The following is a 16,571-nucleotide window of genomic DNA, read 5'->3' on the forward strand; positions in this document are numbered from 1 at the left end:
TAACTTGCATTAATAATTCTCTTCACATGTTTTGCTCGATTCATCGGTAAGCAACTTAATTTTGCAAATAGACACTCCTTCATGGTATGTGATTGTTGGAAGGCACCCGAGGATTCGGTTAGCCAGGGCTTGTGTAAGAAAAAGGTTGGGAGGAGTGTCATCCATAAATAAAGAAAAACTAAACTAAAGTACATGTGTAAACAAAAGAGAAGAGGGATGATCTACCTTCGTTGGTAGAGATAACGTCCTTCATGGGAGCCGCTCTTGAAAGTCCGGTTGATGAGGTAGTTAGAGTACCCGCTACCATTCGTTGACAACAACATACACCTCTCAAAACTTTATTTTTATGCTCTCTTTAAGTTTTCAAAATCGAGCTCTAGCACAAATATAGCAATCGATGCTTTTCCTCTATGAGGACCATTCTTTTACTTTCAATGTTGAGTCAGTTCACCTATTTCTCTCCATCTCAAGAAGCAAACACTTGTGTGAACTGTGCATTGATTCCTACATACTTGCATATTGCACTTGTTATATTACTCTACGTTGACAATTATCCATGAGATATATATGTTATAAGTTGAAAGCAACCGCTGAAACTTCATCTTCCTTTGTGTTGCTTCAATGCCTCTACTTTGAATTATTGCTTTATTAGTTAACTCTTATGCAAGACTTATTGATGCTTGTCTTGAAGTGCTATTCATGAAAAGTCTTTGCTATATGATTCACTTGTTTACTCATGTCATATATATTGTTTTGATCGCTGCATTCACTACATATGCTTTACAAATAGTATGATCAAGATTATGATGGCATGTCACTCCAGTAAATTATCTTTGTTATCGTTTTACCTGCTCGGGACGAGCGAAACTAAGCTTGGGGATGCCGATACGTCTCTAACGTATCGATAATTTCTTGTGTTCCATGCCACATTATTGATGTTATCTACATGTTTTATGCACACTTTATGTCATATTCGTGCATTTTCCGGAACTAACCTATTAACAAGATGCCGAAGTGCCGGTTCTCGTTTTCCGCTGATTTTGGTTTCGAAATCCTAGTAACGAAATATTCTCGGAATCGGACGAAATCAACGCCAAAGTTCCTATTTTCATCGGAAGCATCCGGAACACCCGGGAAGGATCGAGAGGAGCCACAGGGGCCCCACACCACACCCGGCGCGGCCAAGGGGGCGCCCCTAGGGTGTGGGCCCCCCTTCGACCTTCCTGCGCCGCCTCTTCGCCTATAAGAAGCCCCCGGATCGAGAAAACCCTACGGCGTTCGACGAAACCCACGAAACCTTCCGGAGCCGCCGCCATCGCGAAGCCAAGATCCGGGGACAGGATCTCTGTTCCGGCACCCTGCCGGAGCGGGGAAGTGCCCCGGAAGGCTTCTCCATCGACACCGCTGCCATCTCCACCGCCATCTTCATCACCGCTGCTTGCTCCCATGAGGAGGGAGTAGTTCTCCATCGAGGCTCGGGGCTGTACCGGTAGCTATGTGGATCATCTCTCTCCTATGTGTTTCAATACAATAATCTCATGAGCTGCCTTACATGATTGAGATTCATATGATGATGCTTGTAATCTAGATGTCATTATGCTAGTCAAGTGAGTTTTACTTATGTGATCTCCGGAGACTCCTAGTCCCACGTGTGTAAAGGTGACGAGTGTGTGCACCGTGTGGGTCTCTTAGGCTAGATTTCACGAGAATACTTATTCACCTGTTGAATGGCATAGTGAGGTGCTTATTTATATCTCTTTATGATTGCAATGTGTTTGTATCACAATTTATCTATGTGCTACTCTAGTGATGTGTTATTAAAGTAGTTTTATTCCTCCTCGCACGTGTGTAAAGGTGACGAGTGTGTGCACCGTGTTAGTACTTGGTTTATGCTATGATCAAGATCTCTTGTAGATTGCGAAGTTAACTATTGCTATGATAATATTGATGTGATCTATTCCTCCTACATATGCATGAAGGTGACGAGTGTGCATGCTATGCTAGTACTTGGTTTAGTCTATTGATCTATCTTACACTATAAGGTTACTTAAACATGAGCATTATTGTGGAGCTTGTTAACTCCGGCATTGAGGGTTCGTGTAATCCTACGCAATATGTTCATCATCCAACAAAAGTGTAGAGTATGCATTTATCACGTTCGTTATGTGATCAATGTTGAGAGTGTCCACTAGTGAAAGTGTAATCCCTAGGCCTTGTTCCTAAATACTGCTGAGTTACTACTCGCTTGTTTACTTGTCCTGGGCAAAGCACTTTTCACGGTGTCGTTGCCGTTGCTACTACTTATTCATACCACCCGTATTTCACTATCTCTTCGCCGAACTAGTGCACCTATTAGGTGTGTTGGGGACACAAGAGACTTCTTGCTTTGTGGTTGCAGGGTTGCATGAGAGGGATATCTTTGACCTCTTCCTCCCTGAGTTCGATAAACCTTGGGTATCCACTTAAGGGAAACTTGCTGCTGTTCTACAAACCTCTGCTCTTGGAGGCCCAACACTGTCTACAAGAATAGAAGCTCCCGTAGACATCAAGGAGTTCTTAGGAAGTATCATATATATGGCATTGTTTTCATTGAAACAAAATAGAAAAAAGTACATGTGATTAACAAAGGAGAAAAGTACATGATTGGACTCTAAGCGATTTTATGTTTTACAAATTCCATGCAAGATTGCGCAACGAGGTAGACCATAGGGAAAAGTACCTATCATATCCCTTACCAAGCAAGCTGGACAGAACTTGCTTTCATACAAACCGAATTTCCAAATTTCATAGTATGAAATTTCCTTGAGCCAACAAGGTCCTGAAGATGATCAACTGCAAGAATTTGACAATATCAATTGCAAGAATCTGTTTATCCCTACCACCAGTATTCAGCTACGCGGATCCGGTCAATTCAAACTCTTGCTTAGGACCCAATCAAAATCGTACAAATATGATGAATATTCCAAGAAAACGAATTGTGGCACAGAGTCGTAGCTAGGGAGGATCCCATCCCAAGAACAATAATGGACGCAAAGAATGTAGGAAAAGGGAAAAGGAGGGGTCAGGGAGGCCAAAGAAAACAGCCAACTGCTTTTTGAGCAAAAAAGCTTGACATTCTCAATTCTGCCGTCCCTCTCCGTCCACCTCCTCCTGCTCTCCTCACCCTGCCACCCCACACTCCACAACCAGCAGCAACAAACTAACAAACATAGCACCTTCCTCGCCCGCCCTGCGTCCATTGACCCCTCCTCCACCTCCAGTGCCTTCTCTTAACACACCCGAACCATCTTCTGCATCCCCACAAAAAATGCCACCAACACCTGTCGCCCAGCGTTCATCCGGCCCCAGGTTTTCTTAGACGGTGCGGCGGTGCCCTTCTTCTGCCGTAGCTCGACCCCCCGTGGTCATCTTCTCCGTGTTCTGAAAGGAGTCATCTTGAGGAAGTAGAGGCATAGGAGAGTGCAGAGTTTGGGTCGGGGGGGACAGAGGAGAGGCAGGAGTCCCGGGGCTGTACACACGGGCCACCGCCGCGTTTACAGGGTGTAAGCGCAAGGCCGGCGGGCCCTGTTTGTTTCCTTTCTGGTACGGGGGCCTTCAATGCGTGCCTATTGAAATCTCGCGATCCCCTCCTTCAGATTCGGTTCAGGTTGCCGCAGTTGGAAGCGGAAATAGGGGAAGAGATAGAGATCGGTTGGGGTTGAACGAGAAGCGCATTTCGATCCGGATTCGCCTCCTGTAACAAACTCCCCGAGTAGGAGGAGGAAGGTTCGTTAATCTCTCCTCACATCCAAGATTTTTTTCTTTTCCTTCTTCCTTCTCCGTCGACGGCTCTCTGTTTTGGCCCGTTCTCGACGTGATTTCGGCTCTCGGCGCTTCTCGACCGATTCCGCTGAGAAGGCAAGTAGGTAACCTTAGCGGCTGCTGTTTGCTTGCGTTCCTCCTTTTGATTGTGTCTAGATTGCTTTTGCCGGTAGCCCCCATGTTTTTGATCCCACAAGTGTGCAAATCTGCCCGAGGTTTCAGAGCTTTTTGCCTGTTAGAATGATTCAGGTTCGTCCGTAGATGAGTTTTTTTTCCTTTCGTCCCCGTCTGTAGATGCTCCATTGCGTCCAATTGTCAAATACCCTGTTCGCGCTGACGTTCCATGTCTGTAATCCTCAAATACGTGTGTCTGATATTGATAAATACCTGCTCTGGTTTTACTAGCTGAACTAGACATTTTCTACGAGCAAATTATTGTCAGTACAATACTGCCGGTTGCACACAAGTTCAAGTTCAGTTTGTAGATGAGTTTATTTTTGTCCCTGCTTGTTGTAGACGCACCAATGCGTCCAATTGCCTGAAAGCGTCTACGCACTGTTCCGTCTCTGTGATCCTCTAATCCAAGAAGTCAAGTCTTCTCTGTGAATCTGATAATGATAAATAATTTTGTTTTAATTCGCTGAACCAGACATCTACATGAGCAATTATCGTCAAATACAATATTGTCAGTTGCAGGCCAAGTTGAGTTTACAATATTTCCTTCCTCTTTGTTATATTTCAGGAGCCACAGAAGGATACGTTGCTGTCAGTTCTAGGCCAACCTTTACAAGTTTGAGGAGTTGCTCCACCTCGTATACAGCTTGCTGCAAGAAAATTGCAAACAAATGGGTCGAGGAATCGTAACGACGATTCCTGGCCTGAGGTCTCTCCGTGTGATCTTCTTCATCTCCGAGTTCTACTTCAACATGTGCTCCATGCTGATCCAGGCTTCCAAAGTCGGCATCTGATCTCGCTTCTCACCGAGTGTCTTGGTCTCCTTAGCACCAGCAGAATGGACAACAAGGAGACCTCGTGGGTTCGGAGGACAAAGTTCTCTCACAGGGTCTACACCAGGGCTGCTTTGAATGGGTTGCCTGTTGCGCCCCTTGGCAGGGAGCTGGAGGAGCGACTTCAGAAATATGTGACTATGAAGAAGTCTGTGTCGATGCCCCTTGATCGGGACAAGGAGGAAACAGTGGCTACACTGAAACACACAGCCAGCTTGCCTTCACTGAAACACACAGCCAGCTTGTCTTCACTTGGATCATTGCTTCAGCCTAATAAGGAGAAGCATAACAAGCATAAGGTGAATTTGGAGATCCCTCTAAGCCCTCCGGCGAACTCTCAGAAATCCAATGGCCCAAAGGCAAGGAGCCTTGGCAAGAGCTCGAGCTCGATGATGCTCCTCAGCTACTTAAACAAGGCACAAATCAATCAAAATCAAGGCTCCAGCGTACAAAAGGCTAATGGATCCCAGCACAGGCCGAGATCAAAGTCTCCTCTGCCCAGCGTATTGCCTTCGGAATTATTCAGGGAAGCAAGAGCTGGAAGCCAGAGGTTCACAAGTCCTCCCCCAGAGCGAGTAGGATCTGAAAAGAGTGTCTATGGCAAATCGTTGGGTAGGGATCCAAGCGCTAATTGGCGTTCGACTCCTCTAGTCTCTGCTAAGCACAAGTCTCGGAAGGGTGGTGGAAGGAGGGTTAGTGCAGTAGATAGTGTGAGGGGTCGTACAGTTAGCATGGCTCAGGAGGTGCAAACAACGGTTGATTGGACACTCGATCCGGCCAAGATGCTTGTTCGTAAGGATAAGTTTGCTTCTGGTGTATACAGCCGATTATACAAAGGAGTCTATGATGAACAGCCAGTTGCCATCAAGTTTATACGCATTCCTAAAAATGATGACAATGGAAAGTTGGCTACAATGCTTGCTAGACAGTATAACACTGAGATCAATGCATTATCCCACTTGTATCATAAAAATGTGATAAAGGTAACAAATAAAAATTATGACTTCTCATCATGTATTTTTTTTTATATATCTTTGGTTCTGTATTAGTATTGTATTTAGTTTTAGTTTGGCTTACGCTGTTAACTAGAAACTTCTTAATGCAGCTTGTAGCAGCTTATAAAAGCCCACCGGTTTTTTACATTCTCACTGAGTTCCTTCCTGGAGGTTCCCTGAGGTCATACCTACACAGCATTGAGCACCATCCTATCCCTCTAGAGAAGACAATATCTATCGCTCTCGATGTTGCCCGTGGGTTGGAGTACATTCACTCTCAGGGGATCGTCCATCGTGACATTAAGCCAGAGAACATACTGTTTGATGAGAACTTCGTTGTGAAGATCGCTGATTTCGGCATTGCTTGCGAGGAGACTTTATGTGATTTGCTAGTGGAGGATGCGGGTACATACCGTTGGATGGCCCCTGAGATGATCAAGGGCACTGCATATAACCGGAAGGTGGATGTATACAGCTTCGGGCTGCTCTTGTGGGAAATGGTGACGGGGAGGATTCCTTATGAGAACTTGAACCCTATGCAGGTGGCTTATACCGTTCTACACAATGTAAGCCTCTGTTTATTATTTTGAGTTCCTCTAATAGTAAATTTGGCAGAACACATATTTAAAATGTATATGCATTTGTTTGACCAAAATCTCTTGTTATTTCAGAAGACGAAGCCAACCATGCCCGCAGATTGCCCAATGGCAGCTCTAGCACCCTTGATTGAGGAGTGCTGCGCATATCAGCCCGACAAGAGGCCAGATTTCTGGCAAATTGTCAAAATCCTGGAGAAGTGCCAGTCTGTTCTCTCGCAAGGCGGCCGCCTGGACGCGCTGAAGTGGAGCACCTGCCCTGACCAAAAGAAGGGGCTGAAGCACTGGATTCAGAAACTGAAACCATCACACAGCCCCTGAGCTGAGTTGTTGTAGCATCTTTCCGACTATTGTTTTATCTGGTTGGGTATGCTCACTAGTCTAGCATAAAGATGGTAGTATCGTTTTCGTTTTGTGTTTTGAACCTATATTCTAGGATTGTTGGAGATGTTAATTAGGGGTGAATCTACAGTTAGCTTTTACGTAGCTGTATACTATCAACTTAGTTCCCTTGTTCGCTTTTACTTCATATATATGTTATTTCCAGCTGCGGTGCAGATTATTCAGATTGCAAGGATCCATAGATAGATATCTGTCATTATTAGCCTTCTCTTATAATAGTCCCTCGTCAGTCTAGATATAGATTGCCGGAGCTAAACTATTGACTAGCCGGCGGTGAACATCATGGAGAAGTGGGTTTTGTTAATGCAATTATTGGGACCTTCTGTCAGCGCACCTCTGACCCTGTCATGCATGATGCTTGACTCGCGCGACAGCTACACCTGTTATCTTTGCTGCAAGATGACGGCTTGGTTTCAGATATGTTTATTTTCTAGCATATCTGTGGTTTCTTTTTTATATATAACTGAGAGCCTTTGGCTAAAATTCTGGGAGAAGTTTCCCCAAGTCTCCTGTTGCCCACTTGGTTTGTTGATCACAATTGTTCGTCAGAACACGCGTTGCTCAGGCATGTGTCTGCCGAGGCCAAGCAGTTGCACGACCCCCTGTTACCACCGTGAGCAACCTAGGCTTTGGAAAACAGATGTGCCGTCTAAGATTTAATGTCGGGTACTGACTATCTCTGTAAATGATTTGTACTGGTATGTGAGTGAGAGAGAGAGAGAACGAGAGAGACATGAACATACCTTCTCCCTTGGAGGAGGAACTAGTGGGTGTGGACATGGTGGCGACAACGATGGTGACGGCATGGGTGAGGTAGTGGCGGCGGTGGTGGCGGAGCTTCCCGTCACTGCTGCGATCCCTAGCTCGGTAGGGTATGTCGGTGGGGTGTACGGCGCACGACAAACCTCGTGATGCGTGCCGCCGGCCCCCACCTATTTATATAGCGCAGCGTGACAGGGGCTGTCAACCATAGTGGGTTGAGCACCTCCAATCAGGGTTCAAGTAAAGGGGCTCGGTGGGCCGTTGGGCCCACTCGGGAAACAGATCATCCTAACATTCTCCTCCTTAATCTTAACTTTACTTTTAACTTTAAACTTTCATTTTATTCGTTTTATTTTGGATCAGTCCATAGGACATGTTTCATCGTCACAACTCTATTGCCAATAGAATTAGACAGCCACAATACACTTCTCTGTTTTGAAACAAATTCTTTTACTTTTGGGCCTCTTATGATCCAGGATAAGTAAGAATTTCCCTTAAACTCATGCCGGCTACGTGTTACTTGAACACCTTGGGTGGTAAGCCTTTCGTTAGTGGATCCGCAAGCATGTCTTTTGTCTTTATATGCTCAATACTTATAGTTTGATCCCGGACCTTGTGTTTCACAACATAATACTTAATTAACCTCAATCAGATTCCGAGGGAACCCTCGCACCACCGCCGCCCCAGACTCCGACATAGCCACAACCATAGCCCCAATGGAGGCTGCAACTCCGGCGGAAGCAAAGCGTGCCGGCACCGGCGACCGGGACGCAAAGCCGAAGGAGGCAAAGAAGGTGTTGTCCAAGTAGGAGAACGGCGTCGAGGCCATGAAGCGTCGCGGCCGACGCAGGAACCAGAAGGAGAGGAATGCAGCGGCCGCCGCCATGGAGGCCACCCAGCAGGCGTGGCAGATGCAGCTGAAAGCCACCGCCGCGCAAGTAGCCTCCATCAGAGCATAGAGGAGGCCATGATGCTCGTCAAGCGAGAGGGGATCATCGGCGTCGCTCCCCCGGCCTCGTCGGTAAGCTCGGTGTAGGGATTCGTAGCATAGAAAACAAAACAAAATCCTACCACAAGAACGAATAACAAGCCAATATCTAATCTAGTAGATGGTACCAATGAGGTGAAGATCAACATACCCTCGAAGATCGATAAGCGTTAACGAGATAAATCTCGTGGTTGATGTAGTCGATCACTTGCCGCTTTCAAAAGCGCGTAGAAGATCTTGACGGTGCCACAATCTGGCAGCACCTTCGCACTCGGTCACACGTACGATGTCGATGACGATGTCCTTCTCCCTGTTCCAGCGGGCATCGGATGTAGTAGATCCTCCTCAGAATCCCGCCAGCACGACGGCATGGTGACGGTGGTGGTGGAGATCTTCGGCAAGGCTTCACTGTAAGCGCTGCAGGAGAAAGAGGGTGGAGGGAGTAGCTAGGGTTTGGGAGAGGGGGGCACTTGGGGCGCCGGCCTGGGAGCCCGTTGGTGGTGCGGCTGGCTTTGATATGGCCTGCCCCCCTCCCCACTCCTCCTCTATATATAGGTCAAAAACCTAGGGTTCCCCCAAAACCACTTTGGAGTCTAACTCTGTGGTGACCCAGCGTACCACTGCATGGTGTAGTACACAAGTCGTTGACATAACACAAGTGAAACACCGTTCCACCCATATTACATCCATCAGAGTGGTACAACAGAAACATATGCGAGTCCAAGGCATGTCTATAGAAGTACACACGAACTGTTTACATAAGATCAACACAGCCTCCTACTTTACAGTGAGGTAAAACTTTAAATAAAGCTCCAGAAGAACGACTCGTAGTCTATCTTATTGCTAACTCAAGTTTAAGAGCTACTTGGCTTGCTATAGAAATATAGCTACTTAGGTGCTAGGATTAGGGAAAGGTTCCCTTTTATTACTAGTCTAGGTTTCCATTATAGCCGATGCGAAGTTGACTCCATTGACTTCTTTGACTGGATTCTTCATCTTGTTGCAGTTGACTCCTTTGTCTTCGAGTTCCACGGTAGTTTCTACTTCGGTGCCTTGATCTAAGAAGGGGGTTCAAATGGGAGGGAATGAGTACGAGCGTACTCAGCAAGTTCATATTAGGAAATAGGTGTATCATGCACTAGCTACAACCATAGACCAGAAAGTCATAGGCTAATGCAAGTTTTCATAAACATTTCTTCAAAAGGTTTATTTTATTCCGAAAACTATGCCCGTCGGTCTTCACAGGTTGACCAGAACTTCATGGAGTTCCTTTCCTCGCCGCGTTCGCAGCTTCCTTCCCCGAACAAGGAGTGACAGACCACAATTTAATACACTCGCGAGAGGTGCGTTACTTTTCCTATAAGAGATCCCATCCTTTTTGCCATCCGCAGGGACTTGCCCCCGTTCACACTTCCTTTGGTGTGAGGCCAGGTATGAAAATCCAAGCCCACACCGCCTTCTCCGTGACCCTGCAAATCCACCCTTTTGTCCACCCGTACACCCCCGGTAGACATCTCCCGATCATACGGCTTTACCCACGGTGTACTTTGGACAATCCATCATAGACGGTAGAGCCAGTCATCCACACGGATGGGGATTTAAAAGGCCATCCCAACCTACGGCAGAGGCCTCCAGCACTCCCGCAGCTCTAACCAGTCCGTTGGCGTGCAGGAGGGAAAAGATACAGCTGGCTTCCCTAGAGCCATTATAGATCTTATGGTTAACGCGGTATGTACGGCGCTAGAATCACTAGACGACATTGGTAATTATTCCTAGGTTAATATAACCCATGCAATGGAACCTCCACCATATCAACACATACCATGGTTCCATTGCCCACCACATAGTCATATTCATAATTGTAAAATAATATTTGCTTTTCTATGAAAGAGTGATAAGTATAGTACTTTGCATATAATTTGATAAAAATAATCAAATGACATGAGCAAGCGATGAACTTGCCTTTCTTGACTGCAAGATTATGCAGGCAAAAGCTTCGATACGTGAGAACTCCAAATTCTGAAATACCATCATTGTCCGGTAAGGACAATGTTTAAAGAACCGGCAAAGATGCTATAATGCATAGTATGAGATGCAATCGTCCCGAGCGTAACCTAATCTCGATGATTTAGGATGGATAAGTTGTAAAGATTTCTTTAGGGTGTGTCGCACTTTTAGGATGGTTCTCAAACAAGGTTTTTATTAGGGTTGGTGAGATTAATAGCATAAATAAGTAATATAAAGGTATTATAACAAGCATACACATAAAGGATTAGTGGTTGCATAACAATACAAGAATAGTTGTCAGTTTTAAGTTCTACAGGACATGGTTGATGATTACTTATCTTATACTTCAAAAGAATAACTTTTGAAGAATAGGTTAAATAAGAACAACAACTACTATAAATAGAAGCTATGGAATTCTAGGGTTAACTATTGGATTCATTTAGTTTCACTAATAGGAACTACGTGGTTCTTAACTTGGAATGGATTTATATATAGCAAGTATTGGTAGGCTTATTGCTACGGTTTCTTCTAAGCATCATATCAAAGGATGGTTATCAAGATGGTTCTATAAGTTAGCTATTAGGGTTTACTATGGGTTCACATTTGCTTCACTAAGTAACCTCTAATGGCTTCTAAACTAGATGGTTTATTATTTCTTAAACAGGGTTTAGTTGGATAGGAGCATGTCTTGTGAATTGCTACACAAGGTTGATACTAGGGTTCATCATTATGGTTCTACTAGGGTTTGAGGATTGAGGTTGATTCTAATGGTGTGGTATATAGGAGTGGTGATCAATGGCACTACTCTAATTAACAAGCTAGGGTTTGCATCTAGGTGGCACTAGTGAATCATATAGGTTTTAATTAAGAATAGGGACCTGAAATGATAATCTCATGTGACTTGGTTTTATGCTAGTGGATCATAAGCATGCATTCATTTGTTTCTTACTAGGGTTTTATAGGTATAAGTGAAGCTTATATGATCACATGGACTAAACCCCTAGGGTTTTAGAATTGAAACAATTTATGATGAACACATAAAATAATGGGTTCCAGGTCTTACTTATATTAGAACTAGGTTTTCTAAACTATAGTTCAACTCTTGAACTAATAATTGACAATAGAGAAGTGGTCATTAGTTACTTTGAAACAAAATTGATAATGGTTTTGATATTTATTAATTTTCACAAGAATTAATAATTAGGATAACTCCTATTTAAGTTAAATTTTGAAATCAGGGTTTAATAATTGTTATTAAGTTTTAAAATACTTAACTTGTTAACTAAAGTTGTTTAAGTAAACAAGTTTTAAATTATCAAAATAATATTAGCTTATAGTATTTTCTTAATTTTTAATTATTTAAAGAAAATAGAAAGTAGTAATTTGCAAATTAGGGTTTATGAATTATCACTAATATCTTAAGTTTAATGAAAAGATGATTAAGAAAATTAATCTTAACATTTTATTTTCTTACTGAATAGCTAAGATTTAATTTTGAAAATTAAATAATTATTGAATTTAAATTGGTTTTAAAACAAATGAAAAGGCATAATTAATAAAGTTAAAAATAATTGAATTTTTATTTTGACACACATTTATATTTTATATTTTTATTGAATAGAGTTTATTTTTGTGAGCATTTTGATATATTACTTATATTTTTCTGAGTTGAAATGAATTTTATATGATTTTGCAAAGTTTCACTATTTTTCTGGATTTTGAATTTAAGTGGAAATACTAAATCTACCCGGTACAGATCTAACCCTAGCAGCTGACTAGTGGGCCACATGACACGTAGTCTGCCAGGTGGGAGTGGACCAGGTCAAAGGCACTGCAGGCCCCACGGCCACGTCACCCTCACCGGCGGCTTGACGCCGGCGGCCAGATGGTGAGCGTGCCGCTGGTTTAGGGTTCCCCGAGATGCGCGGCTAGCATATTCCGAACCCCCACACCCTACTGAGCATGATGGTGGTGGTGGTTAACCGAAGTACCCACCGGAGCATCGCCGGAGAAGACATCTGCGGCGGCGCTGCTCCGGTCAAGCGGCTAACTCGAGCTAGGGATGATGCTTGGAAGCAAGGAATAGCTCATTCGACGCGTAATCATACCCTGAGTCTTCTGAGTTGGTCGCCGAGGTGGATTGTGGACGGAGACGACAAGTAATTCGCCATTACCGGCGATCTGCTGCAAGGGGAAAATCCAAAATTGGCGTTGCTCCGATCTCCCCTGGATGCTGGGCTCCTCCCAGATGCTCCTTGAGTCCAGGCGCTCCTCCTGGACCACGCGCAGGAGACTGGGGTGGCCTCCTTCGTCGACTTCGTCTTCGACTCCGGCGACAGAGATTGGACGAATTTGAGAGATAGGGAAGCGTCTGAGAAGATTTGAAGTGGCGGAGACGAGCAAGGCGTGCACGGCGATACCCTCCACCTATTTATAGGCCAAGGGAAGCTCTGTGGCCTCGACACGACGACGACAATGGTGGAGAGGTGGCGGTCTCTGGAAGCTTCTAGCTGGCAAGGATGTTCTCATCCACGGATAAGCTCGGACGCGAATCGAGTTGGGCGCGGTTCTGAGAGGTCTGGCGACGTTCGGGCATGCTTATCGATGAGGAGGTCGTGGCCTACTGGCGTCGCAGTGCTGTCGAGCTCGGAGACGATGACGACGACGTGTTTTCCTCTCGCACGATTTTTAAAGCCAATAAAACGGTATCTGGCCTTGGGCTGGACTGCTCCTGGGCTTTGATGGGCTGCTGTTGCGGTTGGCTTCGGGCTGCTGCGGTCCAGGTAAGGTAAGTCCTCTCTCTCTTCTCTTTTCTATTTATTTTCTGTTTTATTTTCTTATTTGAATTTGCTATTTGAATTTCAAACTAATTTCTATCTTATTTTTCAGGTTCTAAATTATTTGAATATCAATACAAATTGACAATAATGCTCACTGCATAGTTTTGTTGTTTCAACAACATTTAATAATTGATTAAATTTGTTTTCTTCTGAGGCACAATTCAAAATTCAAAATATATATGAATTTAGGGTTCATCTCAATTACTTTTATAAGTTAATAACCAAATATGTTTTAATAGTTTGAATTATATAACAAGTGCATAATGAACACATGATTAGGTTTTGATAGTACTTATCATTTGGATTGTTCACACATATTTTCATTATGGCTAAAGTTTAGAATGGATGGTAATGAGGATGAGATGAATTCATCATTTTATGTGAAGGATTATTTCTAAGATTTATCATATGGTTGGCTAAACTATATTTGTTTAATAATCTTGCTTAGCCACTTTTAGCTTAACTCATTTAGAATAGATTCTACACTCCTCATAATCAATTCACTTTCTAAGGTGATGGTTCAATTATGACACAATATTCCATTTGGGCAACTAAGCAAGGTAATTGGAAGTCAAAGTAGAATTGGATATTGGTTTCACTCTACTCACCAAATGGCATTTAATCTTTAGGTATATAGGCTTGGTTCATACTTGTGATCCATGATACACAAGTTAGGACATAGTATTTTTATGTGAGGTGAATCCTATGTGAAAGGGTTTAGGGTTTTGCATAATCTTCACTACTTTGAACATAAATAGGCATGAGGTCTGGCAAGGTTCTACTTATGATCCAAAGTGATGCTTAGATTGGAATTCAAATATGGCCTAGGGTTTTAGTTATGTTTCCCTAATAGAACATGGCTTTCACCTCCAAGATTAAAGGTTGATTTGAACAAGTAAGATTTAATACTACTCTAGTATTCTCTAGGATAGACATGGCTATGGTTAGCATCTATAATCTCTCTCACTTCTAAATGTCTTGGATTAGCCTAAGGTCCTCCTCAAGATATGATGATATGATCCTCTGAATATATGGTTTGCCTAGGAATTCTACCTTGGTATCTTCTGTAGCTTGTTCTTCAGGAAATCTGATAAACCTACATCTTGTGGTATGCCTCCACCTCCTAGCTTCTTCATCTTGATCCTAGCTAATTCACATGGAGTGGCTCTATGTGTTTGTTCCCATGTATCATGGTACTTGATGAGCAAATGGATGAAGGGTATGGCTCTATTTATAGGCTTGGGCAAGCTCTAATATCATGACACATAGGTGGTGACTCTTGTGTTGGTTAGATGAGTAAGGTGCTTGGTTGTCATGCCCTTATCCATAGCAATCCTTTGAGCATGAGGTGGCATATATAGCTTGGAAAGCAAGTCATGTAGATCTTTTCATCCTATGTGGCATAGAGATTATCCTCTCATATGATTTATTTTTGGATAGCCAAGTGGCATTTGTTACTAAATATCTTATGGGGAGTTGTATTATTGTGGAGGAGTCACTATATCATATTTGATTGTAGTTATATTATAATGTTGATCAAAAAAATCAAAGTTGAAGGTTATTCCTCAAATTTGGATAGTTGGTGTTTGATTTCACCAAGGCATGGTCATATGAGTTTCAAAATACTCATAGTTAGTTTTATTCAAATAGTTTGAACTATAATTCGTAATGTAAATGGATTTAGTTTTATGATATTCCATGTATTTAATAAGTTATGATTTAAATAATAATGTGTGGCTTTTATGCACTTTAGACCCTGTGGTTTACCTTATTTGGTAATAAGTTTAGAAATGAATTCAATTACACACAAAGGTAGTTGCTAACTTTTAAGTGTTAATAATTTAGGGTTTGATTATTAAAGAATGTGTTGTTGTAAATCTAATTCCATTTCATCTAATCCATAGATCAAATCATCTCTACCCAAAATAAGGTTTTAGCAAAGATCATAGTGAAGTTTATAGCGCTTGACTTGATGATCTACTTCAATTCCAGCAAGTCAAGTGAAACTTCGATTCATCGTGGTAAGTTTTATTTGAAAGCGCGAAAATTCCCGGATTTTCTATGCATGAATGCAATGCACACTTTGGTGTTCTCTCATTTTGTTGCCTCTAAACATGGGATATTACAAACTCCCAAACTTACCAAAATTGGAAACCTAGATGGAAAGAAATTTCCATCTAGTTGGATGCTTGCTCGTACCGTGATATGTCATCCCTTGTGAGTCAGTCACATGCTTGCAAGCTAGTTGGATGACATTCCACCAAGAGGACCCAGAGTATATCTATCTGTCATTTGGGTAGACAAATCCCACTACTGATGCACGTGCTTCAACCTATACTTTCCAAACACTTAATGCCACCTTTATAACTACCCATTTGCGAAGTAGTGTTCGATGTCATCAAAGAATCCATCCGGTGTAGGTGATTAACATGATCTCATGGTAGAAGGATTATGTTACTATGTATCCTATGCTTGAAACAAAATGAACTTAATGACTTGATCATATGCTACGCTTACTATGGGTGTATGTCCATCACATCATTCACATAATGATATGATCTTGTTATTAGTAACATCCAATGTTCAGGATCAGAAAACCATGATCATCTATTAATCAACAAGCTAGTTTAACAAGAGGCTTACTAGGGACGCTTTTATGTTTACAAAACACACAAGTATTAATGTTTCCGGTTAATACAATTATAGCATGGGACGTAAAAAATTATCATGAACACTAAGATATAACAATAAACACTTTTATTATTGCCTCTTAGGCATATCTCAAACAGTCTCCCACTTGCACTAGAGTCAATAATCTAGTTTACATTTGTAAAGATATAACACCTTGGCCTTCTGGTGCTTATCATGTTTGCTTATGGGAGAGGTTTCAGTCAACGAATCTGACATGCTCAGAAACGTATGTATTTTGCAATTCATTTGCGTTTCCACGCATCACTCAGTTTTTCAAATGAGTCGGCATTTAATCGTATATGCTTGGTATTCTGGTGGAACCTTAATTCCACGGTCTGAAATATGTTACCAATATTGTCACATACAATATAGCTTCATAGTTCTGACACTACCGGAACTACATCAAGTTCTCAAAGAACTCCTCGACTCAAACACCCTCGGTCATTGTCAAAACAATGTTATACTCTGTCTTTGTTTGTAGA

The 16,571-nt window shown here is 42.7% G+C and overlaps 1 protein-coding gene across 3 annotated transcripts; it reads left to right on the forward strand.

Moving 5' to 3' along the window:
* Positions 1–3,518: 3,518 nt before the first annotated feature.
* Positions 3,519–6,965, forward strand: LOC124660864 (megakaryocyte-associated tyrosine-protein kinase-like). 3 transcript variants are annotated; one of them, XM_047198698.1, is made up of 4 exons: positions 3,519–3,765; positions 4,544–5,791; positions 5,914–6,369; positions 6,475–6,965. In XM_047198698.1, exons 2-4 carry the CDS (start codon positions 4,814–4,816, stop codon positions 6,718–6,720), a joined length of 1,680 nt encoding a protein of 559 aa, XP_047054654.1. In that variant the 5' UTR covers positions 3,519–3,765; positions 4,544–4,813; the 3' UTR covers positions 6,721–6,965. The 3 variants fall into 3 exon arrangements, with proteins under 3 accessions (XP_047054654.1, XP_047054655.1, XP_047054656.1); XM_047198699.1 differs by lacking the exon at positions 3,519–3,765 and adding an exon at positions 3,811–3,901; XM_047198700.1 differs by lacking the exon at positions 3,519–3,765 and adding an exon at positions 3,882–3,905.
* Positions 6,966–16,571: the final 9,606 nt, after the last annotated feature.

The sequence above is a fragment of the Lolium rigidum genome, chromosome 6 (genome assembly GCF_022539505.1).
Source record: "Lolium rigidum isolate FL_2022 chromosome 6, APGP_CSIRO_Lrig_0.1, whole genome shotgun sequence".
In the NCBI taxonomy this organism is placed as follows: Eukaryota; Viridiplantae; Streptophyta; class Magnoliopsida; order Poales; family Poaceae; genus Lolium; species Lolium rigidum.

Coding starts and splice junctions, on each gene's coding strand:
- LOC124660864 (XM_047198698.1), top strand. CDS start 4,814: ATGGACAACAAGGAGACCTCGTGGGTTCGGAGGACAAAGTTCTCTCAC. Junction 5,792..5,913: donor ATCATAAAAATGTGATAAAG/GTAACAAATAAA, acceptor TTCTTAATGCAG/CTTGTAGCAGCTTATAAAAG. Junction 6,370..6,474: donor CTTATACCGTTCTACACAAT/GTAAGCCTCTGT, acceptor TTGTTATTTCAG/AAGACGAAGCCAACCATGCC.